The following is a 24,473-nucleotide window of genomic DNA, read 5'->3' as shown; positions in this document are numbered from 1 at the left end:
CCCCTGAGATGTAAGTTAATATTGTACTACACTCTCCCACACTGAAAGGGTAATAATCAGGATTTCTGACCCACAGCAAGTGTGGAAGTGCCTTTCATTTGAACACACACAAACAAGAAATGTTGTGGATCAACACATCCAGGTTCTCCCTACTGCTCTGGCAAGATGTCAAAGGGGAAAATGCTGCAGTGGTAGAGAGAACCCTTCACTGGAGCACAAACATGGACTCACTGAGTTTAGAAATAAAATTCAGACTGAACTGACTTTACTGCCAAAGCACTATGTGATCCAGGCTGGAGGCCGTGGCTCGGCCAGGAAGCTACAAACCACCCCGAGTGCTCTCCCTCCTTCCAGCTCTCCTGGTAAGGAACTGGGGAGGGAGCTGTGCAGCCCAGCAGCTCCTGCTCAAAGCAGGGGGCTTCCACAGGAGTCTGCCCCAGCCAACCAGCACATGGAAACATGCTGACATGGCATAAAGAAAGGCCAGGTTCAGGCTGCTGAAATGCTCGAACAAACTGAGATCTGTTCCATGTCTGGGGTCTCAGTCATTACCCCAACATTCCCCAGTCTCCCTCCTGCTTTCCTCTTTGCAGAAGTAAACATGAGAGGAAATCCTCATCATGCCAAGAAAGAGAGCACATAAAGCAACTATCAAAGGATAATATTATTTATTAAATACCTGGTTTACCTTGTGCCCCCAGGAAATAGTTGCATCAATATCTGCTATGTGCCTGACAGTAATAAATCCTCTCTTAGGAACTGATAAAAATAGCCATGTACCTCTAGAAAAACCCCTAAAGTGAACAAGTTTAACTCACACTTCAATGTCCTGTAACTAAAAGCTTACACAGAGAATTTCCCAAAATACTTTGTGATTCACACTGGCCAAGACATCACGGACGTGCAACCTCGCTTCTGGGGCAGTAAATTATTGAGTTGCTTTTGGCAGCAGCCACCCCTCAGAGGGAGATGTAAAACCTGAGTGTGCCCGAGTGCCTGGGTACCAAAGCACCCAGCTGAGGTCTAACCTGTGGCTCTCTGACGGACAATGTTTCTTGCTTTCTCCACTCCTGGGGCCCCAGAGGTTGTGGCACTTCTGAATCTCATTGGCTCCACAACTTCAGGGTGACTTTTCCAGCTTAAGGAAAAAGATCTTCCTACTACAGCTGTCTTCTGAGGCTCCAAAACACCACCTTAGGATAAAGAACAGAGAATTTTTGGGCACTGGATGCTTCGGTATGTATTTTTGCTGACGTATGAATGGACTCCGACATGACAAATATTAATACTTTACAGAACACAGGTTAACTTTTACTATTAATCAAAACCAACTGGCAGTTCAAACTATGTGCATTGATCTCAAGCTAAAATACTGTCAATTAGAAACTTTACTAAAAATACACAGAAAGGAATTTTTACAGAGTTGCCAGTGCCAGCCAACAGCACAAGAAATCACATTTAATCTCTGCCATCCAAAAAACCCTAACTGTAGATGCAGACCCCAGCCTCTCCCCACTACCTGCCCTCCCCAGTGAAGGATGACAACACACAAATCCCAAGTGCTTCACATTTGATTAAACAGGTTCTTACCAGATTAGGTAGGGTTTAACATTAAATTAATTTTTAAGATTAAGCTTCAGTATTTAACTGGTTTGATACAAAAAAGCACCAAAGCACAAAGACGAACCTTTGCCTCTCTGCTTTTTTTCCTTCTGCTCACTGAGCTTGTCCAGGGGCAGGTTTGTCATCTCCACACCATACACAGTCCTGGCCAGCACGGCTGTCAGGGAGTCCATGATGTTGGCCCACTCGTTGATGAGCTCCTCCCAGTCCGTCAGGGAGGACAGGACACTGAGCAGCTCATCCCACAGCTCCCGGGAGATGTAAACGCTCAGGTTGGCTCTGATCCAAGCCACAATGAGGGTCTGAGGGGAGAGACACCAGTGGAAGCTCAGGCAGGGCTCACAACATGAGTTCAGCACACCAAGCCCATCCCACAACTCCAACCTGCACATCAGCAAGGGCTCTTAGTGCTGCACATCAGTTGTGCCTCAGCATTTTCCCTCAAAAAACACTCCCAGAAATAATGGGGAAAGTTACTGATGAAGGAAATGAAATAAAAAAAAAAATCAGACTAAATGTTGTCTGGCAAACTGAAATAAGACACTCTGTAATAACAGCAGAATGAATGACTGTCCTACACCCACAGAACGACAGAGCCCTGGGGCAGCACTACACACCCAGATACACTATCCAGGCTGGAAGTATAGTAGGAAGCATAAATGTCTCTTTCACTCAGTGTGACTCAGTTTTGACTTGCCAGCTGGACTTTTAGGAAAACAGTTATTTGATTCTTACACTTTAGAGACACTCGCTGAAAATATCCCATCTGTGCTACCACATTTTGTAAAAGTGCCCTGAAGAACAGAGCAAACCCAACTCTCCCTCCATTAGTAAGTTTAAAAAATAATTACTAGCAAAACATGAGAAACCCCTTTTTCACAGTAATACAAGTAGGTTTAATGTACTCAACTAAAACTGGGCAGTGTGACAGAGCAAACCAACCAGCCCCACTCACTCACTCGGAACAGCAGCCCCGCCATGCTCTGAGCAAACGTGTCCTTTGTCTGGTTCTCCTTTGGCTTCTGCATCACAGCTTCTGTTATTCTGAGGAGTATCTGCAGCATCTGTTCCCTGATTCCAAAACAAAATATTGTGTTCCATTAGTTGTACCTGCTCATTACTCCTGCAGCAAAGCCTTACTTATTGAGAATGCAGTCACACTTCAGACTTCACAGATCATTCGTAAAATAGCTTGTTTGGTTGTGGGCTGTAACAACTTTTTCTCTTAAATGACAGTGTGTTAACCTTACCATGTCTTTCTGTTCATGGACAGCTCCATTATCATGCGCCTGAAGATGCTGAGAACAGCTTTGCAGGCATCCACCTGCTCCTTCAGCAGCAAAGGGACCTCAGTGCACGGCTCCAGCAGGAAAACGTTCGCTGAGTTTGTCAGGAATACCTGGCATTGACAGTCCATTTGCACAGTGTTAGGAATGAAAACAGGCAAGACTTACAACAAAACACCTGTGTTCCTTTAGTTAAACCTTCCCCTTTCCTTAGAGGAAGCTTCATGTTTTACCCATCACTTTACTTTTCTGTTATTCCAGCCATCACACACCCACCAAGGCTCAGTATGTGGTTTGTGGGTGTCTCCTCTGCTTGAGCAGGCAAGAGGACGTTCCTCTAGCAATTCATTTCCTGCCATCATATGCTTAAACAGCCACCAGTATTTTCAATAAATCAAGCTCAGAAAAAGTAAATGCATGGTTCTGATTAATTCCTAGTACTCACAGGAGGAAAAAAATTACCCTTTTGTGTTAAAACACAGATATCTGGCCTGAAGACAGGGTCATGTGGTTTAATACATATGTTTCAGAGTGACACATGAAATCCAAATTGTGTCTTATAGGACCAATCAAGCCCTGGTAGTTCTTTCCCTCCATCTCAGAGATGGTAAAGGAATGTGCAGTGCAAGTTCTGTGGCCAGGCAGGTCACAGCCCCCCGTGTTCCCCTCCCACCCAGCTCACCTGCAGTGCAGCCTGAGCTCCAGCCTTCACGTCCCTGTCCTCATCCTCCAGCACACAGCCCCTGCTGACGGCGCTGGTGAAGGAGTAGGTCCTGCCCCAGCTGGAGGAGCGCTTGTGCCCACAGGGCTCCGAGGAGAGCTGCCAAACACAGCCTGGTTAGGGGCAGGGCACAAAGGAACACACCACAACTCAAACAAAACCATCCGTGAGGTCAGCAGCAAAAGCAGGGGAACTGGCATGGCATGCACTCATTTCCACAGGGAATTCCTGGCTGTTTTTTCTTCATTTCCGCACATGGAATTTGAAGGCTCATAAAAGTTTTAGAAGGTATGTTACCTAAAATATTTTCCACCACTTTTCATAGTCACTGATTGTAGTAACAAGTGAATTTAAGTGTGGCAAAACTATAAATACAAAACAAAATAAAAATCCTGTAATTCTCACTGTTTTATAAATCAAACTTCTTACTCAGTACTAGAAAACTTCCCTTTTAACAGTGTCAAAGAACTTTTACTGATGGTTCAAAACAGGATATTAAAAGATGATGCACAGGAACTTTATCTACAGGTAAATTTTCTAGATTGAGGCATCCAGTTACAATATACAGAAATTAATACATATTGTCAAGTTTGTCACCACCAAAATGAAATAGCTCTCCATGCCTTAGGCCACCAGACAGTAAATTTTAGCACTGCAAAACCCATCAGTGTTTCTTCCATTAAGTTCCTGCTGTCATATTCACAAATGCAGGGAATAACCACAAATGATGTTTCTCAAACCAGCGGCAACTGTCTCAGCACTCTAAGTGCTACTCAGTAAGTATTTCAACTCTGAGTCCTTAACTGAAAGCATTTTTTAACTTCTATTTTCCCCTACACTTTAAAATGTTACTCCTCTACGTAGTGAGATGAAAAGCCCCATATTGCAGCAGACAAAGTAAGGAACAGGGATACCATACATGTTTACCGTCTGTTTGCACTGAGGAGTCTTCCAAGGGAGCAACAGCGTCCTGGCTGTCCTCCTTCTTGTCTGGCTCCTCCATGAACACAGGTTTCTCCTGCAGTATCCACTTCTGGTACACTTTTACCACCTTCCGCGTTGCGGAGATATCAGAAGGCGGCAACAAAAAAGCCTGAAAAGGAAAGTTCACAGATTTCACTCCACACAGGACACAGATGTGGTGCATACAGGCACACACACCACCACCCACGCTGCCATTTTAAGCAGCAAGCTTCAGTTCCCACAAAAATTCCATAATCTGGTTGTTAAACTAGAGCTAGGAAGGAGCCCGACCTCAAAGGCTGCTGTTGTGACCAGCATGGTATTTGCTGGTGAGTGAGGAACTGATGAATCTGACTCCATGTTCTTAGAAGGCTAATTTATTATGATATTATATGATATTACATATTATATGATATATTATAGAGTGCTGTACTAAAACTATACTAAAGAATAGAGAAAGGATACAGACAGAAGGCTACAAAGAATGACAATGAAAACTCATGACTGCTTCCAGAGTCCTGACAAAGCTGGATGGTGACTGGTCATGAAGTTAAAACAATTCACATGAAGCCAATCAAACAATGACCAGTTGGTAAACAATCTCCAGACCGTATTGCAAAGCAGCAAAACACAGGAGAAGCAATCAGATAATTATTGTTTTCATTTCTCTCTGAGAAATGAAAGAAAGAATCCCAGGAGAAGAATCCTGGGCAAAGAAGATTTTTCAGAAAACTTATCAGTGAGAGACCAGCAAGTTTTGTGACAGACCAAGTTTGCCCAGTGTGGAGAGCCTGGTTCAGACATGGCTTAAAGAAAGAGGCCATGAAGGTACCCAGCTGAGGGAAAGATAGAAGCCTGCTGTAAAGCAGCCTTTCCCAGGCTTGATTCTGTAAATAATTAAGGTTCTCAGCCACCTTTTATATAAACAATAAGATTCTCAGACCGTTCTGTCCTTGGCTGCTACTGGGAACAGATGGCCGGTCTGGGAACAGATATGAAGGTTTTGAGAACTTTTCATATCATGGTGAGAACACTGATCTTAGTTTCAATAAACTAACTTCAAGTATTGTAAACAAAAGGAAGAGCTGAAGTTTTCTCTACAGCCTCTCGGGAGCTCAGATTTTGCAATATGCATGAAGTGAATTAACACTGTTATAAAAAGTGCCTAGTTGATCAATAAATTAGAGTCAGATGCTGAACTGACAAAAGTGAGTCGCTCCCTTCACTTCAACAGCCCAGCACCAGCCCCCCAGGGTGTGTCTCACACAGAAACAAGAAGCAGACCTGGCGGAACACCTCGTTGACGAAGTTGACGTATCCGCGCGTGGAGAGCAGGATGCCCTGCACCATCTCGTAGACACCGCGGTGCTGCTCCTCCACGCTGCACAGGCTGCAGCTGCTGAGCCTCCTGTCCGACAGGCTGCTGCTGCCGCTGCCGGAGTGGCCGCGCTCCTGCTCACCCGCCGGCACCGCCGCGCCCGCCTCCAGCTCCGCGCTCTTCTCCTGGCCCGCGGCGACGGTCTGCAGGCACAGTACAGCATCACAGAATTGGAAGAGATCTCCAAGATCATCGAGTCCAAGTTATGCCCTAACAGCACCAAGTGCCACATCCAGTCTTTTTTAAACACATCCAGAGATGGTGATTCTACCACCTCCCTGGGAAGAGCATCCCAGTACTTTGTTATTCTTTTAGTAAAAATTTTTTTCCTAATATCCAACCTATCCCTTCCCTGCCATAGTTTGAGACTGTGTCCTCTTGTTGTGTCAGAGACCGACCCTCAGCAGTCTACAACCTCCCTTCAGGCAGCTGTAGAGAGCAATAAGGTCACCTCTAAGCCTCCTCTTCTCCAGGCTAAACAGCCCCAGTTCTTTCAAATGTTCCTCACATGGCTTGTGTTCCAAGCCCCTCACCTGCCTTGTTGCCCTCCTCTGGACGGGCACAAGCATCTCAACATCCTTCCCAAACTGAGGGGCCCAGAGCTGGACACAGCCCTCAAGATGTGGCCTCACCAGCACCGAGCACAGGGGCAGAATGAGCTCCCTGCTCCTGCTAGCCACACCATTCCTAATGCAGGCCAGGATGCCACTGGCCTTCTTGGCCACCAGGGCACACTGCTGGCTCATGTTCAACCAGCTGTCAACCAGCACTCCCAGGTCCCTTTCTGCCTGAACACTGTCCAGCCACACTGTACTCAGCTTGTAACACTGGAGGGGATTTTTGGGGCCAAAATGTGATTTTTTGTCACTCCCTGCAGCAGCACCCACCACACTCTGGGATCCTCACGGAGAGCTCAGGATAGCCTGTCTGGCACAACACTCAAGAACAGATTTCAGTCTGCCACTCCATCCAAGAAGGAATTTCGTTTTTGCAAACTGGACACTTCCTGACGGCACACAACAACTGAATTCTCCACGCCACGCTAAGAGAGTAAAGGAAGGCACAGTGGAGAGGAATCCCCAAGTCCCTTTACCTTGGGGAAAAGATGGATTATAGCACTACTCATTATAAAGCCCAACACCTTTTTGCCACATTTTGCTCTGGCACTGCCTGTGTTTTGCATCCTCTCAAACTATAGGAATTTGTTCTCTGTTGATGGAGTGACAAAATTATCTTTTATCTTCTCAAAAAGGAAAGGAGCTCAGAAGTTTCTCTCTTCAATTAAGTGAAAAAGATACTTCATAAGACTTTGGAGACTTCACTTCAAACTTAAGGATAGCTAATTAGACAGAAGCTAAAAAGTCCTGCTTGGGCAATTTACTAGAAAAAGAAGAAAAATAAATTAATCACTTTTGTGAGGTGTTTTACCAAGAGCAAGAACCTCTTGCAATTGGCTCAGTTTTTCTCTGTTATTTTGCCTTTTATTAAACCTTTTTGTTTCCAATAGTACCACAGAAGCCATCCTGCTGATTTTATGCCTCCAAAGGTAGCTGAACTATCCTGGGTGAGTAATAGATCTCCAAGAGCTTATGAAACCTTGCTCAAGAAGGCTAGTATTACTTAAAACTGTGTTGCTTCTCTATTGAGCTCACAGCTGATGCTCACCTATGATTCAAGACCAAATACAAGCTGAGATTGATTCTAAATTCTTGACAGAAGCTGGAGAGTATCTCAAAAACATGGATTTATAAAATTCATTGTTAGGCATCTAATGCCAGAGGAGTCTCAACCATGAGTTTATAAATGAAATATTTCTCTAATATCTCATTGTAAACAGCTGCTATAACTGAGAGGAAAACAAAGCAGCCTTTGATGTCACTGGGAAATGGTCCATGGAACCACCAAGTATGACAGTTTACAGAGTAAATTCCAAAAGTCTAAATATAATACTGCTGAAGCTGGTAATGAAACAAGTTATGAAGGAAAAAAACTTCTAGTGAATTACTGAAGGGTTTTACTTGGAGATTCCCTCCTCCACCAAAGAAAAAGAAAATCAAATAAACAGCTACATCATTAATTCACTATGGGGCAGCATTTCTTTGTGCTTCAGCTGTGAGTGCAGTGAGATCACCTGCAAGGTTAGCACACATGCAAGAAGAGAGCTCAACTTTAAAGCCCACCTGAATAATTTTAGGGAGCATTTCTCCTCCATTTTTTGTATTCTGAACAGCAGTTAAATACTTCTTTTCAAGGAAGAAGGTAACGAGCCACTTGATAAAAACCACCCGAGCTGCCATGTAGGGGATTTTGGTGCAGTAGACACTCTCATTGTTCCGTGTTGCAGTGACATACACCGGCCTTGGCCTGATATCAGGGATGTCTGAGGGAGGGACAAAAAGGAAGAAAGAAACAAAGTGGAATCTTAGTAATTGCTTCCTAAATGTACTGAACATATCACCAAAAAAGTAACAGATGCTATGAGTGACTGCTTTTATTTTATGAATGCCGTATTCTCTTCTAACTTTATCACTCCTCAAGAGAACATAACAGCACAGCTCCTTCCTGAGGTTATCACTTGCATCACTCAAAACAAAGGAAAGCAAAAGAGAAGGGCTGCAAAAAGAAGGGCAAAAGCTGAAACAAAGAACCAGCCCTGCTACAATGTAAGTTAGTTTTACACAAAACCAGGGAGAAAAAGCTCCTCATCCCACAGAGCTGTAGCGATACACCAGCTGGGAACAGAGATGCTGCTGAGAGCAGTAATTAACTTTTTCTTCTTCAAAGGCAAAATCCACTACTTACCCAGCACAGGCTTGTAGAGGTTGGTTAGCTTTGTAAAAGATGGGAACAAGTGAGGAAGATAGTATTTTCTGAACAAAGTAAAGAGAAACTTAAACCCAGTGTCTTGGTTCTCCTTGTTCTTCCACTCCAAGCTGGCAGCCTTTGTCAGAGAGTTAAACAAACAAAAAACTTTAAGTTAATGTGTTATACTGACAATTGTTTCCCCCAAACACAAAAAAACCCAAGCAACTACACTTTAGCAAGAAAAGAAAAAGCAGCACAGCTCCAAAACTACCTTTACAAACTGCAGTAAGAACAGAAAGTAGGAACAGAGCATCCCCCCAAAGCCAGCAAGCTCACTGGAAGCCAGTGGATTTGAGCTGTTCTAACTAGAGGAGGAAAGCAACTGTCCTGTTTTGCTCCCAATAAATTTGCTTCTTACATTTTGACAAAGTCGCTTTGAGCTCTGCTTTTATCATTAATATTTTCTTTGTCAGAATAAACACAAATAAACAAACACTGGAACCACTATGCAATGGGATTTGTACAGTAAGCAGGTTTGTTTAGACTCCACACAGGTAACAAGAGTACAAAAAGAAGAGTGACATTTTTGTCTTTAACTGAAGTGTTGTGAGACTCTGATATGTAAAACAAAGGGTGCTGTGGAGGAAGCTGATAATTTCATACAGCCACTTTTTAAAATAAAGCATTTATTCAAGATGACAAAACTCTTTCCAAATATTATTTTGGTCTTGCCTTTTCATACTAAAAAGTGTATCTCAAAGTATTTAATTATAATTTATCTCTTTTTAATAATAAGGCTCTTTAATGTTCATTGTCTGCACAGCTTCCACTTTATTTCAAAATGTTGCTTAATTTGTACTTTTAAAATATATACATTATCTTAATTTATTTCCTGTACAGATTCATCTGATCTACTTCTAATTAAATTTTATGTACATGTTACTTGCATCCTTTTAAAAACATCACAGAAGCCATCTCTCTTTATCTCTTCCTCCAGTGGTCCTTTACATTCCTTTTCATCTAGGTATGTGTCCAAAGAGAACAAACTGAATCTTTACCCCACATCAATTTTCTAAATGCAACCACGAGCACATAAAACAGTCAGTTATTCTGCAAGTTTGGATAACATTCATTAACTCTTATCACAGAAGTGTGACAAACTGCTTATTTTCACCAAAAATGGCACGAGGAAATACCTTTGGGATGATTTTCCACTTAAGACTAAAAAATGTGCTGGGGAAGGGCAAACCTGGCTCCACACAGATGTAGTGTAGGCTTAATTTCTACCACAAATACATCCTCCAAATATGAACATTTTTGAACATCCATCGTCCTCACCTGAATTACCATATATTTTAGCAGGAGCTGGAGAAAATAGCAGGTCTGGTCTTCTGCAATTTTCTCTCCAGAGACAGCTGGCAAAAGCGGCGTTATTTCTTCTGGAAATATCTTGGCTAAAATCAAATATTTTAAACATAAAAATACTGAAATAATATTTTAAGCATTAAAATACTGAAATAAAAGCTATTTTCTGTAAAAGATTGACTTGAAAATACCCATTAGGGCACTACCAAGCTGTGCAAGGCCAGCAGCTGCTCGGATGTCCAAAGTCCTGGCACATCCCAGTGAGAATGACACCAAACTCCTGGCAGCTTGGAAGGGCTGACACCAGCAGGGAGCCAACAAGGAGAAAACCTCCACATCTGCTTGAGGGGCAATAAAATGCTCCCACTGCTGCTGCATCTGAATTAAAACCACCCTAGAGCCAAAGAGCAAATCCTCAGAGGGAAAAGAGCAGGCAGCTCTAGAGCCACACCAGCCCAGCAGCCGGACACACACTGCAGCCAGCTGGGAATTCCAGGGGCAGCTGGCAGCACCCATTGTCCCTTCCTCTAGGAGGGGGACCTGGAGGTCCCCCTGGAGGATTTGGAGGTCCTATGTCACAGACATCTTTTAATGAAAAATCCTTTCCTTAGAATTTTTCCTCCTGAGAAGCTAAGAGGCCTCAGGAACAAAATGTAAACAATGGTTATCTGCTGCTGTAGAATGCAACAGGTGCATCTGTGGTTGGCCCATGTTGGATGTTTCTAATTAATGGCCAATCACAGCCCAGCTGGCTCAGACAGAGAGTCTGAGATGAAGCCTTTGTTATCATTCCTTTCTATTCTTAGCTTAGCTGGCCTTCTGATGAAACCTTTTCTTCTATTCTTTTAGTATAGTTTTAATGTAATATATATCATAAAATAGTAAATCAAGCCTTCTGGAACATGGAGTCAGATCTACATCGCTTCCCTCATCCTAAGACCCCTGTGAACACTGTCACAGTCCTAGGATTTCATCCTATCATTAAAATTTCGCCTGATTGGTGAGAAGAATGATGAGGAGGACTCCATGGCTATCAGAAGGCCAATTAATTACTTTATGATACTATTGTTCTATACTATATTACACTACATCTAAACTGAAAGTGAACAAGAACTCAAGTGAACAAAACCTCCTGACTTCTGACCAAGAGTCTGGACACGCCAAGGAAACAAAACACCACTGGTTGGGTGAACAACCTCCATATTGCATTCCAGTTTGGCACAACACAGGAGCAGCGGATAAGAATGGTTTGGATCACTCTTTTCTCTGCTTCTCTCACTGGTTCAGGGAATGAATCCCAGAGAAGGGGCTGACTCTCCCCTCAGGAGCAGGCTCACCGTCGGGCGCGGCCGGGGGGCTGACCAGGCTCTCCAGCGTGCAGGGCCCGCGTGAGGACGGCAGCGGGGGGAAGCCGGGCACCAGGCAGGCGAACATCAGGATCTGCTCCTCGCCACAGTTGGTCTGCAGGGCTTGCAGCCACAGCAGGAACAGGCGGATTCCTTCACACCTGAGCTGCAAGGGGGGCAGAAAGGGCAGTGACACACGTCTGTAAGCTCAGTAACACGGGTAAATAGTTCACAGCAGGTAGGGCGAGAGCTTCATCCCTGCTAGGTGCTGCAAAGTCTTGCCATCATACCAAGGGTATTCACATTATTAATACAATCCTAGCTCTAATGCCAGAGAAAGCTCAAAAAATTAGGTATTAAGCAATACCAAAACCTAATTAAGTAATTAGGTATTAAGCAAAATTAGGTATTAAGCAATATCCTCCAGGTAACTTCACAAAGGTCATGACAGCAGCAAAATGACTGAAAACACATATTAAAATAATCGAGGATAACAATAATAAAACTTAAGATTAAAAGGTGAGCAAGAAAAAATTACAAAGCCTAACAATCTGGAAAACACTGCTATTGGAAGGCTGCAAAGTAGCATACTTCACAGGAATTTAAGTGAAAAGAAATATGAAAACATCAACATGATACCTTGAGAGAATTTCCAGTGTGCAAAAGCTTCTTCAGAATCGATCCTGGATTAGGAAAATTAAGGAGACATTATCAGACATGTCCCACCACAATGCTTTCAAAAATATTTCATAAAAACCTACTTTAATTTATTCTGGGGCCACTGCACTGAGTATTGAGACAACTATGGGGGAAAACCCCCAACTGAATATAGCTACAATCACCACCACCCAAGATTAACTGTGATGTCTCTTTCCTCTGGGTTTTCTTCAGAGGACCATGTCTCAAATTATTTTCATTAATAGTAAGATTTGTGAATTATATACATTCTTTAAATGGGCTCCTTCCCATTTAAGGAGTACATATAATGACAAGATCTCGCCATTTCACAAGATTATATAGAAATTATTAACATATATAGGAAATTCACATTCACGAACATTAAGCAAAAGGAAATCACAAGGCAGAGGCATAAATAAATGCTCTGCCAAATTTCGTACATCACTTTTTGGACACAGATAAAAAATTCTGCCACTGAGACCACTCAATAGAAGCATAGAGAATGTATCAGCTACAGAGCAACCAAGTGGAACCAATTTGGTCTGGACTAGTGCAGCTGAACCGTTGTGAAGTGGCCAGGCAGATGTCTCCTCTTGTTTTTGTCAGTGCTGAGTGGAAATGTGACAACAGCCCTTCCCTTGACCTTTAACTTCCGCTCATTGTTCTTCTGCAAAAGCAATTCCTTGTTCTGATGACAAAAATGGCAGCTGGTCAGACAGTGCTGCAAACCAACCCCAACCAAAAAGCCCTACTTGGAAGGAATAGAACCCCCCCCCTAAAATTTTAATAAGCAGCACAAAAACCCATTGTTGCCACACTGGTGGCATTTGGAAGCAGAATTTGAAAAGCACTGATGAATCCAAGGCATTTGATTCAGAGGAAATTATCAAGTTAAACCACTTCAGTGGATCTCAAGGTGTTCTGGCCACCCAAGGCTGCTCTCTGCCAGACTCCTCCTATACCCTCCCTTCTTCCAGAAGCTTCCATAGCACTGGAGCGTGCGGAAAGAACAGTCTTGGTTTGAGGAAGCCACCCATGAGTATCTTGTGTCTGTCATGGCCAAGGCCATATTCTAACAGGATGCTGGGAAAATCCCCCATTTCATGAGAATCTGGGAAAGACAGCTAGGGACAAACTTGCACAAATACCATGTATTCATAACTCTACTCATATATTGCTCATTAAAAGAAAAATTGATGTGAAAAAACTACTAAAAAGTCCATATTTTTTAAAAAAACAATTTCTTCTTACCTATACTGCGAAAATGCCATCGATAAAAAATCCTCTCTGGTAGCAGCTGCAATATTTTCTGCAGGAAACAAAACTAGTCAAATTCTCTGTAATAGAACTGGTTCATCAGGGGATATAGAGAAACAGATGCACAACATACAAATGAGATGGGAATACAAACAGAGTTTCTTTTTAAACTACTGGCCACATGGACTAGGGCTCGGCCATGGGTGTGGCAGCAGCACAGCTCACCTACTGCTGCCTCACAAAGGTCTGGCAGTACACAGGGCTTCACATAAATTCCACACAAAAAACATCTCCAACTTACAACTTTACAGCACTGAAATAATTAGGAAGATATATTTAAACAGGAAACTAGTTTTGAACACTCTTCCATTTGGAAATCAAATTAAACAATGTTATAAGTGACTGACAGAGCTCCTTGCAATTATCAAACAAAATGACTGGCACGAGTTTCTGCACAACAAAGCACCTCTAAGTTCTCAGTAATACCACATGCAAGATGGAAATGGATGATAGGTCACCTAAGCAACAGTGACACATTTGAGGGTGTTCTGCACAGAAGCTCACAGGAAAAAACAAAGCATCACAGCCCAGAAAGCAGCTGGCACTGTGGGCCACCCCTGGGAGCCGGGTGACAGAGTCACAACCACTGCCAGAGCATGTGCTCGAGACATGGAGCAGGACAGACCTCTTGCTTTTGACAATAAAGGGCTTCAGAAATTATATTCAACACTCAGAACAGTCTTGTTGGACACAGAACTTTCTCCATGGCAGAGGATGGTAGTCATGACAAGTTTGTGGACACAGGGAGCTAGACCTCAGGTCACAGACAGGCTGGTCCTCCACACCTTCCCCATAGCGTGTGCTCCCCACACAGCAAATAGCACTTCTGAAAGGTTAACCAGAATACAAATGCAAAGCAGGCAGGTCCTTTCCATGTTCCTTGCACTTTGTTTCAGTGTCACTCCCCCAGCTCCCTCCCCAGCACACCATGGCAGCAGGACCCCAGGAGCAGAGGGTCCAGAGGTCAAGCTCCCTGTCTGTGGGCAGCAGGAATGCTTGGGATGAAGGATCTGACTGGCTGAAAATGAGGCCATGACTCACACTGGGGCTTTACCTGTTAGTTAAGCACCAGGCTTCTGCCAATCAGATTGCAGGATCCACGGACAAAGAGTTATGGTTATCCATCTAAACATTAAAACACTGGCAGCTCACCATTTCTTCAGACTACTTCTATCATTAATCATTACTTAACTTGGCACGGGGCAGAAGGGAGTCCTAAGCTAACCCAGGAGCACTCCTAACCCAAGCTGACCCAGGAGCTCTGCGTGGGAGCTGGGTCTGTGCCCAGGCTCACCACAAGCCGTGTGCCCGAGGTGTGCGAGGAAAAGCTCCAGGAAATGAAACCCTTTGGCAAACCAGCCACAAAAACTGGGCTGGGTTCAGGTGTCACACTGCAGGAAGGAAGCTTCACACATTGGCACATTTATCATGGAAAATCAGACAAAGGCACAAGTATTTTGTTTCCATTGTTTTAGTCTGTTACACAGTTTCATCTAAATTTGAACATGAAGTTCCCTTCCAGAAAGTGAGCTGTGATGAGGTCCGAGCTGCATAGGCTGGAAAACTGCAAAGCTCCCTAATAAAGGCCCAGTTGAAAAAGAATTTGGTAACAATTTTCACATCCAAGTCTCAAAGAACTTTAGGTTGTATGCAAAGAAAAGCAGAAAAACAAATGCTGCTGCACAGTTCAACAACGAGCAGGAAAAACAAGCTTAAACTCTAAACTGCACAAAAGTGGGGGGGTCAGGGCAGAAAACAACAAGCTTACCATTCTGTTCTCTTTACACAACACAGAATCCAACACCCTTGTCAGGTGACTGAACCAAAAACAATCCAAGGGTTCAAACCATCAGTAAGAGGACAGAAGTTCCTATCTGATAAAAGCTCCCATATCCCAAAGTCTTTTCATACAGCAAAAAAAACGTGGGCACTTGAGTCACTTTCCTTGTGTTCTCCTTTTCAGCATCTCAAAACCAGGAAAACAATAAATATATGCATTTTGAAAAAATGCAAGGATCACCTGCATGGTCCTGCCTCACAGCAAGGCACTCTCAAAAAGCAACCTTGTCCCTCCTCATGCACCGCAGGCAGCACAGCTCTGCAGCAGAGCAGGGCCACTTTAAATGACACAAATGCAGAGCCCACCTCTGCTCCTGCAATGCAAAAAGAAATTCCACCCAGGTGCAAAGTCTGCATCATTAAATGTAAATTCTGAAGGTTCCAAGCTAAGCCCCAGTTCTACCAGCACAGCTTCCAGCTGGTGATTTTTGCCCTTCACTCCCAGACTGAGGTGGTGTTGCAGCATGACAGGAGACTGCACAAATCATGAACCAGCTCCAGTTGTTCCCTTTTCAACTTCACACATCCAGCAACATTCTGTACACCCTCCCCAGCCCTGGTGCTCTAAAGAACATGCACTGCTATTGCTGTGTAACAAATGAGAGTTTCCTCCCCTCCAGCCCAGGCTGTCAGCCACACCGCTGTGAATCCGAGCTGGCTATTGACATCTTGTTCCTGGTTTCACACTACACTAATAAGAAATATTTTAAGAAACCCCACAGTGCAAAATAATATTGCTTTTTCAGAAAACACATAGATCTATTTAATGCTTAGTGCTTTGCTGCATCTATATGGTAATCCATTATAACACACTTGAAATAGAAATTAGGTATTACTACTGATCAACACATCAGGGTATCTGTCAGTTCTTTTAACTGATTATCCATAGTTCTTTTTCGTTTGGACTTCCTGCATGACTAGGAATAATGTTAACTTTAAATCTTAGTTTACACAGGATGCTGCTTTTTGAAAGCTGTGTCTCTCTCTTTTATTGAAGCAAAACAAAAAAACACCCAGGCTCATATTTCGACAGACTCCCTCTGACTTCACCAAAACTGCTATTTCTTTTTAAAACCCTTCACTTTTGCCCCCCTGGTTGAATCTCACCGTGACTGGCAGCTCTGTGCCCATCCCCTGCTGCAGGACACAGGGCAGGCTGAGGCTGGCCCAAGCCCCACCTGGGATCCCAGAGGATGTTTCCCAGCTCCATGGCCACAGGGGGACAATGAGCGCTGCTGTTCCACTGCTCTGGACACGCCAGGATGGTCTTGGATCAATGGCAGCCACCCCAAGGTGCCCTCGCTGGGCAAATCCACCCCTGGAGGCAGAACCAGTGCCAGTGCCCAGCCTGCATCACGTCCCCTCTGAGGGAATGGACTCAATTTCCAGGAGTCAGCAGCAGGTGGATCTACTTCAAGCCAAGCCAAGGCATAAGAGCTCTCCCAGGCTCTCTCTGTGCTCAAGGGCTGCTGGTGGTTTCAGGGTGTTCAACGACCAAAGCTTGCATGAATTTAGGAATTTTCCATCTCCTACTCGCAGGCTCAGACAAGCCAAGAGGCCAACAAAGTCAGTGTGCCTGCAGCAGCTCAAGCTCAATAAGGGATACTCCATTTATTGCATTAATAAATTATTTACAGTTATTTGTGGAGGGAAAATGTCTGCCCAAAGCACACAGGGCACTTAGCACTGCCCCTGCCATAACAAGAAACAGTAAGATTTCTGAAGTAAAATATGTGAAACATACAGCTAGAATTTATCACAGAATGCTATAAGAATAGCAGCAATGTTATTGGAACTATGGCAGAACAAACTATAAATGGCTCCAAAAGTAACTTTCTATGTGTAGAAAAGTAGAGCTACAAGCATTTTCACTGTTATAAACAAAAAAGCCCCTTTGTTACTCTACTGAGCTTGACACTCAGCATTCACATCTGCACCAGGCTGAAGAAACCACAAACTTGGACTTGGGGAAGCTTTTCTACATCTGAAAAATTCTGAGCATAAAACATTTCATCCAGTGAACCTGCTGTATCAGTGGAATGAATTTTATGACACCATCAGCATGACAGATGTGGCTGCTCTCAACTAAAGAAGAAAAATTATAGAGAATGGGAGGAAATTGATCTATGTATCACAAAACCATGAATCTGCTTTTACTTCATTAAAGATTAAAAAATCACAGTGTCAGAGGAATCAGTATTTTTTTAATTTATTATTTTAAAAAAATTCCCCAAACTTTCACTAACAGATAAACATATATAACCAACATTACTGTTATTGGTGCCAGAAAATGGACATAAACACAGTGCACCTCATGGCAGGTCTGTGACACACAGGACTCAGAGCTGCCCTCAAATCTGAGGTTCTGAGCTGCTCCCTCAAAAGGGAACAGGGACACAAGGAACAACAGCAACCTGTTCTGCAAATGCACTGCAAACAGAGAGAGCCATAGCTCAACAGGAAAAAATTGTGTGTCACATAATTCTGGGCTTTTAGCTGAAACAGGGAAAAATAACAGTACTGCTGCCGTATCACTTCACAAATATCTATCTGGGAAAAGGCCAAGGCACCTCATAGAGTTAGAGCCAAGCATTTTGCAGTATTAATTGCAACAGTTAACCCTTGGCATTCCTCCCTGCTGGTTAACATTTCTTCTTTGAGTACCATGCTGTTCGAAGTTGTTGCTGTGTGGTCAAGCTGTGCAGCTTATGTGTAAAATTAGAACTTCCATAAATTACTACCAAGCCAAGTCAGTTTCCAGAGGATTTGTGGGAAAAGCTTTGCTGCCCAATACACACACTAGGTGTCACTCCACAACAGCAGCACAATCCCACTAAACCTCCAAGGCAGCAATTCGCTCATAAATATTTGTATTGATTTTTAAGCTGTTGACCCTCAGCATGGGGACTCAGGATTTGTTAATCCTAAGTAACTACCCATTTAGCTAATTAGCAGAAAATGCAGCATCCCCCTGGCTCCTGCTGCCATCACACTAAATATGGAAAGCTTAACAATCAATTAGTTCTGTTTCCTATGGCTTAGAGTATGAATGTTTCATCACTTGGCATTTCTGACTCCCTGTCCTGCGCTGAGGCTCTCGGGCTGTTCTCACCCAGGGTTAGCTATCCATGGACTGCACGCTCAATCCAGCAGATCCCCATCATGAAGGGAATCACTCTGAATCCCACACAAACACTGAAGGGAATCACTCTGAATCCCACACAAACACTGAAGGCAATCACTCTGAATCCCACACAAACACTGAAAGCATCTCCTCTCCCCCAGGGTGACCAGGCTGCTGCACAGCTCTCTCCACTGGGAACCCAAGCAGCCCCTGCTTCAGACACAACCATCCATTTTTTCTCCTTCAGACAGCAAGTTCTCCCACTGCTTTTAAGGAGTATTAAGGGGTGGTGATTGGCCACCCCTTTCCAAGACCTGGGAATGCCCAGTTATTCCCTCCACTCAGATGAGCAAGCATTGGCTATTTCCTATTTAATATCATTCCTTATTCAAGGCCCCACCGTATTAACGAGCTTCCATAAACCTGCACAGCCTTGCTCAGCTACACAGCAACACCTTCTCTGAGGAGCTGGGCTCTGAGGAAGAGGAGGAGGAAGAGTTTCTCCTGTCCCAAACAGTCCTGGCAAATTTGTGAGCTCGTGTTCTTTGCCACTGCCTCGGGCACAACCCCAGAGCAGACCCCTGCTAATGCCACAAGGAGCAGGGTGAAATTCTGGTCTCACAGAGGGGGAAATGAGGGAGAAGAGGAAAAGGGAGGCAGCAAAGTGAGAATTCAAAGCCACAAAGCCCCAGGATTCCTTGTCATCACTCTCATGGCCATCTTCCCCACAACAGGCACATTAGGCTAAACAGCATCATTCTTCTTGTCACTATAAATTCCATTTCAACCACAAACTACTCACTAATGCAAAACCATGAAGCCACATACTTCTGAGGGTCTGGGGGGTGTTTCATGGGGAGTGAGAGGAGTTGACAACAATTAACCTTTAGCTTCAATTTCTAGAGTCCCACTGAAAGTTTGAAGGGCTTTTCCCTACCAAACAATCCACAAAATATAAACAAAAATGACATTTCTGCAATGCCATACTCAGGTAAAAACTCAGTAGTTGTAGTAAGGGAAAAAAAAATATAGAAAAGAGAAAGAAATCAGTAGAAGAATCAGTAGAAAGAAAAAAAGAAAAGAGAAAGAAATCAGTAGATGACGTGTTCAACCTTAAGAGAGAAATCTGGCCAATTATTTACTTAATTAACTGCCAGAGCTTTTTCAGTAGAGACAGGCAGAGCTTAAGCTGAGAACTTCAGTGTGCATTATAAGAACATTTTTATGTGTCAGGCTTTCATCTGGTCCAGTGATATTTTCTCACATCCAAATACATTTAGGTAGTAACTCCAAAGAGGTATCTTGGAAAATGATCTATCCCAGACTATTTTTGCTTAAATTAAAGCAATCCTAATTTGATTATACAAAACTTAACTAGGTAACACTTCTTCCCCAGACACTGCCAATGCTCTGGTGGCCAGTGCTGGGCAGGAGGGAAGGATATGGAAATGAAAGATGTTATAGTGAACAAAAAAACCCAAATTAGCAAATCAGCATTTCACACACTCAGATCAAGCTGATGTGCAGCTGACAATTCCTGTCCTGTTATTTCCCTTGAGCTGCAGGACCCAACACTGCAATCACAGCAATGCCTCCAAGGGAGGGGGGCAGAGCCCAGCCTCCTGCTGGGACACATGGAAAATAAACACAGAGGAGGAGAAAGTGCTGCTGCTCTGAACTGGCCCTCCATGAAACACAGGAGCAAACTCTTGTTTAGTTAAAACAGAAAAGAAACAACAGAAAGCAGACTTCCTGAAAGCCTCAGCCAAAAACAGAACCAAATACTGATTGCAGTAGTGCTCCCAAATTCCTCCTGGCTTGTTTTCAGAGCATCAGCTCCCAGATGCTCAGGACAGAGGTGTTCTTGCTGGATTTCCAGGGCATTTTGATAACATCTCTTAACCCAGGTGACTGACACCTGCTTTCACCCCTCACTGCAAAGCTCTAAGCAAACACAGAATGACAGTGAGATTTAAAACACAAATTAGTTTGCATGGTATGGAAAACTTACTTCAAAAAGAAAGAGGATGGAGTCCAGCTCCTCCCTTTGAGATTTATTCCCTGCAAGAAGACACAAAACAACATTGCTTGCCAGAAACATAGAATAAAAGACAGCAGAATGAGGCTTGTTCAGCTCAAGTCAAAGATGCCACTCAATTTATTTCTCATCTTAAATAAAGGTCCCAAGGGTGAGCTGTGCCCAGGCTGCAGTGCCCCTCTGTGCCCTGGCCGTGTCTCAGCGGAGCAGAGGGAGCTGCAGGAGCCTGGAGCAAGCTGAGAGGATGGGCATGCAAATGCTGAAATGAACCCAGAAATGTGATCAGCTGCTGCTCTCATTTCAGAGAGCGATTTTCCATGCTCATCTCTCCTGCTACCATAAAATTAAAGTGATTAACACTCACACTGTACTGCAGGAAACTGTTAGTGTAAATACAGAAAACTGAGGACTAGACAACCATTGGACAGCCTTTAATGGAATGCCCTGGAGCACAGCTATGGAACACTGACCAACAGCTGCTGGAAAAACCCCAAAACTCACCTTTTTGTTTCAGGCTGTTTTCCAGTGTTATGAAGTTTTCATAGAATATAAAATAAATTTGAGAATAATTGTTGTCAAAAAACTGCTTGAGGTCACTTCCATCCACAATATCTGAAAAGAGGAACAGAGCAATTACACAAGAGCAGAAAGACAAGAATTTCAGGCATTCTGCAAATTTAGCACAAGAGAATGAAATAAATGCAATACAAAACTATTTTAGTGAGTTCACTGAGTATTCTGCACCAAACAGCTGGTCCATCCTTGCAAAGGATTTCACTAAATTTACAAAAGTCTGCAGTGGGGCTTTGGTTCATTTGCTTTCCACTAAAAAATAAATTTTAAAAATAGGAAAAAAAAGAAAAAAGAAAAAGAAAAAAAAAGAAAAAAAAAAGAAAAAGAAAAAAAGAAAAAAAAAAGAAAAAGAAAAAAAGAAAAAGAAAAAAATGAAGAGGAAAAAGAGAGGGAAAAAGAGAGGGAAAAAGAGAGGGAGAAAGAGAGGGAGAAAGGAAGAGAGGGAGAAAGGAAGAGAGGGAGAAAGGAAGAGAGGGAGAAAGGAAGAGAGGGAGAAAGGAAGAGAGGGAGAAAGGAAGAGAGGGAGAAAGGAAGAGAGGGAGAAAGGAAGAGAGGGAGAAAGGAAGAGAGGGAGAAAGGAAGAGAGGGAAAAAGGAAGAGAGGGAAAAAGGAAGAGAGGGAAAAAGGAAGAGAGGGAAAAAGGAAGAGAGGGAAAAAGGAAGAGAGGGAGAAAGGAAGAGAGGGAGAAAGGAAGAGAGGGAGAAAGGAAGAGAGGGAGAAAGGAAGAGAGGGAAAAAGGAAGAGAGGGAAAAAGGAAGAGAGGGAAAAAGAGAGGGAAAAAGAGAGGGAAAAAGAGAGGGAAAAAGAGAGGGAAAAAGAGAGGGAAAAAGAGAGGGAAAAAGAGAGGGAAAAAGAGAGGGAAAAAGAGAGGGAAAAAGAGAGGGAAAAAGAGAGGGAAAAAGAGAGGGAAAAAGAGAGGGAAAAAGAGAGGGAAAAAGAGAGGGAAAAAGAGAGGGAAAAGGAGAGGGAAAAGGAGAGGGAAAAGGAGAGGGAAAAGGAGAGGGAAAAGGAGAGGGAAAAGGAGAGGGAAAAGGAGAGGGAAAAGGAGAGGGAAAAGGAGAGGGAAAAGGAGAGGGAAAAGGAGAGGGAAAAGGAGAGGGAAAAGGAGAGGGAAAAGGAGAGGGAAAAGGAGAGGGAAAAGGAGAGGGAAAAGGAGAGGGAAAAGGAGAGGGAAAAGGAGAGGGAAAAGGAGAGGGAAAAGGAGAGGGAAAAGGAGAGGGAAAAGGAGAGGGAAAAGGAGAGGGAAAAGGAGAGGGAAAAAGAGAGGGAAAAAGAGAGGGAAAAAGAGAGGGAAAAAGAGAGGGAAAAAGAGAGGGAAAAAGAGAGGGAAAAAGAGAGGGAAAAAGAGAGGGGAAAAGAGAGGGAAAAAGAGAGGGAAAAAGAGAGGGAAAAAGAGAGGGAAAAGGAGAGGGAAAAAGAGAGGGAAAAAGAGAGGGAAAAAGGAGGAAAAATTTTTTTTGGATGCAATTTCACCTTCTGCATTCATCTGGCAAGCAGATCAAAGCAGAAAACAGCATATTCTCAATTCATTTATTAGAATAATGGCAACTCGAGCACGTAGCACTTTCCTAAGTGTTAACTGGGGTCTGAAATTTGAAATAAGTTTATTTTCTACAAAGAAAGAAGTCCACTGTTTTCTAAGCCTGACACTTGCTAAGCACACATGAATTTCCTCCCTTTGGTCCTTACTGCAACTGGTTTTGTCAAGGAAAGTTGGCTCATTTCCCCCAGAGGAAGATGAAGAGCCAAAATTAATAAATTAATATCAATATTAATATCCTCCTTGAAGCCTCACCTTGCAAGAAACCCATTTGTTACCCAAAATAAAGCTGATTCCAGCAAGAAGGCTCAATAGTATCTCACAACTACAGAAGAAAGAATAACTTTAGTCCTGCACAACCTGATTTTTATTTAAATTAGTACCTTTCCAGCAGTAAGGCTCTGCTTGGCTGCTTGTGCTATGGAAACAATTAGAGCAGGGAAACTCTTTAACGTGATATTTGTTTCCTGCAAACTACTGCTCTGAATCTGCAAGCTAAGTGCAATTATTCCTCTCCATGAATGCATCCTGTTAAACACAACTCCAGGGGAAAACAAGGCTTTCATTTACAGGGATTTCATACGAGGGAATGAGGTCATTAAAATCTAAACAAAAAGGAAACTTTCCCTCTAAATTGCGACGGGAGGAGAAAGGAACTGCCTCACCAAGAAAGCAAATCCTCCTTTTTTCTAAATGTGGCATCTCGGTGGTGACTCAGGGGTGAGTGTGATTTGAGCTGCATCCCCACAGCCACAGCCCTTTCCCACAGATGTGTGTAACTTCCAGCAGGGCTCATTCCTGCTTCAGACATGGAAAACATCGGGGAAAGTTTCCTGTGCCATTTATCACTTGAGATAAGAAGATAAAACCCTGACTTTGGGGAAGTGCACTGCCTGAAGGAGTTGAGAAGCACCCGAGGAAATGAAGCAGCAAGCTTGGGGCTGAAGTGCAGGAATTTGGGTTTATTTTTGTGTTTACTCCCAGAGTAAGTTCATGGAATTCTCTCCCAGGTCGCTACAGCTGCACACAGGCACCCAGAGCACTCACCCCTCAGGCAAGCATCAGCAGCCACCCCAAACCCAAAGAATTTCCCCCTTTCCCACACAGGACAAGCTCTCAAGTTTAGCAAACACCTGACAGGAGCTGCTGCAGCACACTCAGGAAACAGTGAGACACTCACCAGGGTCACACCCTATTTCTTCTCTATAAACAGGACATGTGGGCTCACCAATAACTGCCAGTCACACTGAATTGCCTTACTATTAAATTTAAAATTTAGGGTAACACTCAGGTACCACTTAAGAGCCTGAGTCTATTGCCAAACTCTCATTGCTGTTCCTCACATTAAAAAAAAAACTCAGAGGGAACACTAAGCTTGTCCCTACCACACAACCTTGCCTTCTATTTTCCTCTTAGCTGCTAAATGTTATCACAGACACCTGTGATAATCATCCCTTAACTCCATGAACTTCCAAAGTCACTTCATGCTATTTTCTCAAAGCTCTCTTAATCCTCAAGTACTTGAAAAATTAAAGGAGATGAAGAGAATTTTGCAGCCACACCCTGGTTAATGATAAACCTTTATGACCAGCCTCACCCCAGAAATAATGCACAATTCTTACTTATCTTCAAAAAAAGTATGTCAGCGTGAAACAGCCCGTTACTAAAACACCCCTCCAACTGGAGCAACTTCCAAAATGATGTTAACACCTCCAATTTCACAGCAGCTCTACAGAACAATCTCAGCCCTGAATTCAGCAGGAAGTGTGCACACATCCCCTTTTGACTGTCCGTAAATGAAAGTTTCTGCCCAGCCAGCATTGGTCCTGCAGCTGTGCAGAAAACTACAAGAGGCCAAGCAGTGCCAGAAGCAAAAC

At 43.4% G+C, this 24,473-nt stretch overlaps 1 protein-coding gene across 6 annotated transcripts in view; it reads right to left on the bottom strand.

Annotated features, from left to right (window-relative positions):
* RALGAPA2 (Ral GTPase activating protein catalytic subunit alpha 2) overlaps nt 1–24,473 on the bottom strand; it is a 95,490-nt gene that overhangs the window by 68,246 nt on the left and 2,771 nt on the right. For 5 of the 6 annotated variants that reach the window (XM_026793261.2, XM_026793263.2, XM_026793266.2 and 2 more), the window contains exons 2-16: nt 20,985–21,095; nt 20,457–20,506; nt 13,417–13,474; nt 12,127–12,170; nt 11,479–11,653; nt 10,115–10,230; nt 8,774–8,912; nt 8,152–8,351; nt 5,878–6,114; nt 4,550–4,723; nt 3,592–3,729; nt 2,874–3,022; nt 2,583–2,694; nt 1,688–1,925; nt 1,029–1,193 (exon numbers count right to left, since the gene is read on the bottom strand). In XM_026793261.2, the coding sequence (XP_026649062.2) occupies nt 1,029–1,193; nt 1,688–1,925; nt 2,583–2,694; nt 2,874–3,022; nt 3,592–3,729; nt 4,550–4,723; nt 5,878–6,114; nt 8,152–8,351; nt 8,774–8,912; nt 10,115–10,230; nt 11,479–11,653; nt 12,127–12,170; nt 13,417–13,474; nt 20,457–20,506; nt 20,985–21,095 (2,106 nt within the window). Of the gene's footprint in view, nt 1–1,028; nt 1,194–1,687; nt 1,926–2,582; nt 2,695–2,873; nt 3,023–3,591; nt 3,730–4,549; nt 4,724–5,877; nt 6,115–8,151; nt 8,352–8,773; nt 8,913–10,114; nt 10,231–11,478; nt 11,654–12,126; nt 12,171–13,416; nt 13,475–14,536; nt 14,556–20,456; nt 20,507–20,984; nt 21,096–24,473 lie in introns of those variants that run through there. The other variant, XM_074536757.1, reaches the window with a different exon arrangement.

The sequence above is a fragment of the Zonotrichia albicollis genome, chromosome 3, assembly GCF_047830755.1.
Source record: "Zonotrichia albicollis isolate bZonAlb1 chromosome 3, bZonAlb1.hap1, whole genome shotgun sequence".
Lineage (NCBI taxonomy): Eukaryota > Metazoa > Chordata > Aves > Passeriformes > Passerellidae > Zonotrichia > Zonotrichia albicollis.
Note: the sequence above shows the minus strand (reverse complement) of the source record. Positions and strands in the feature narration are given on the sequence as shown.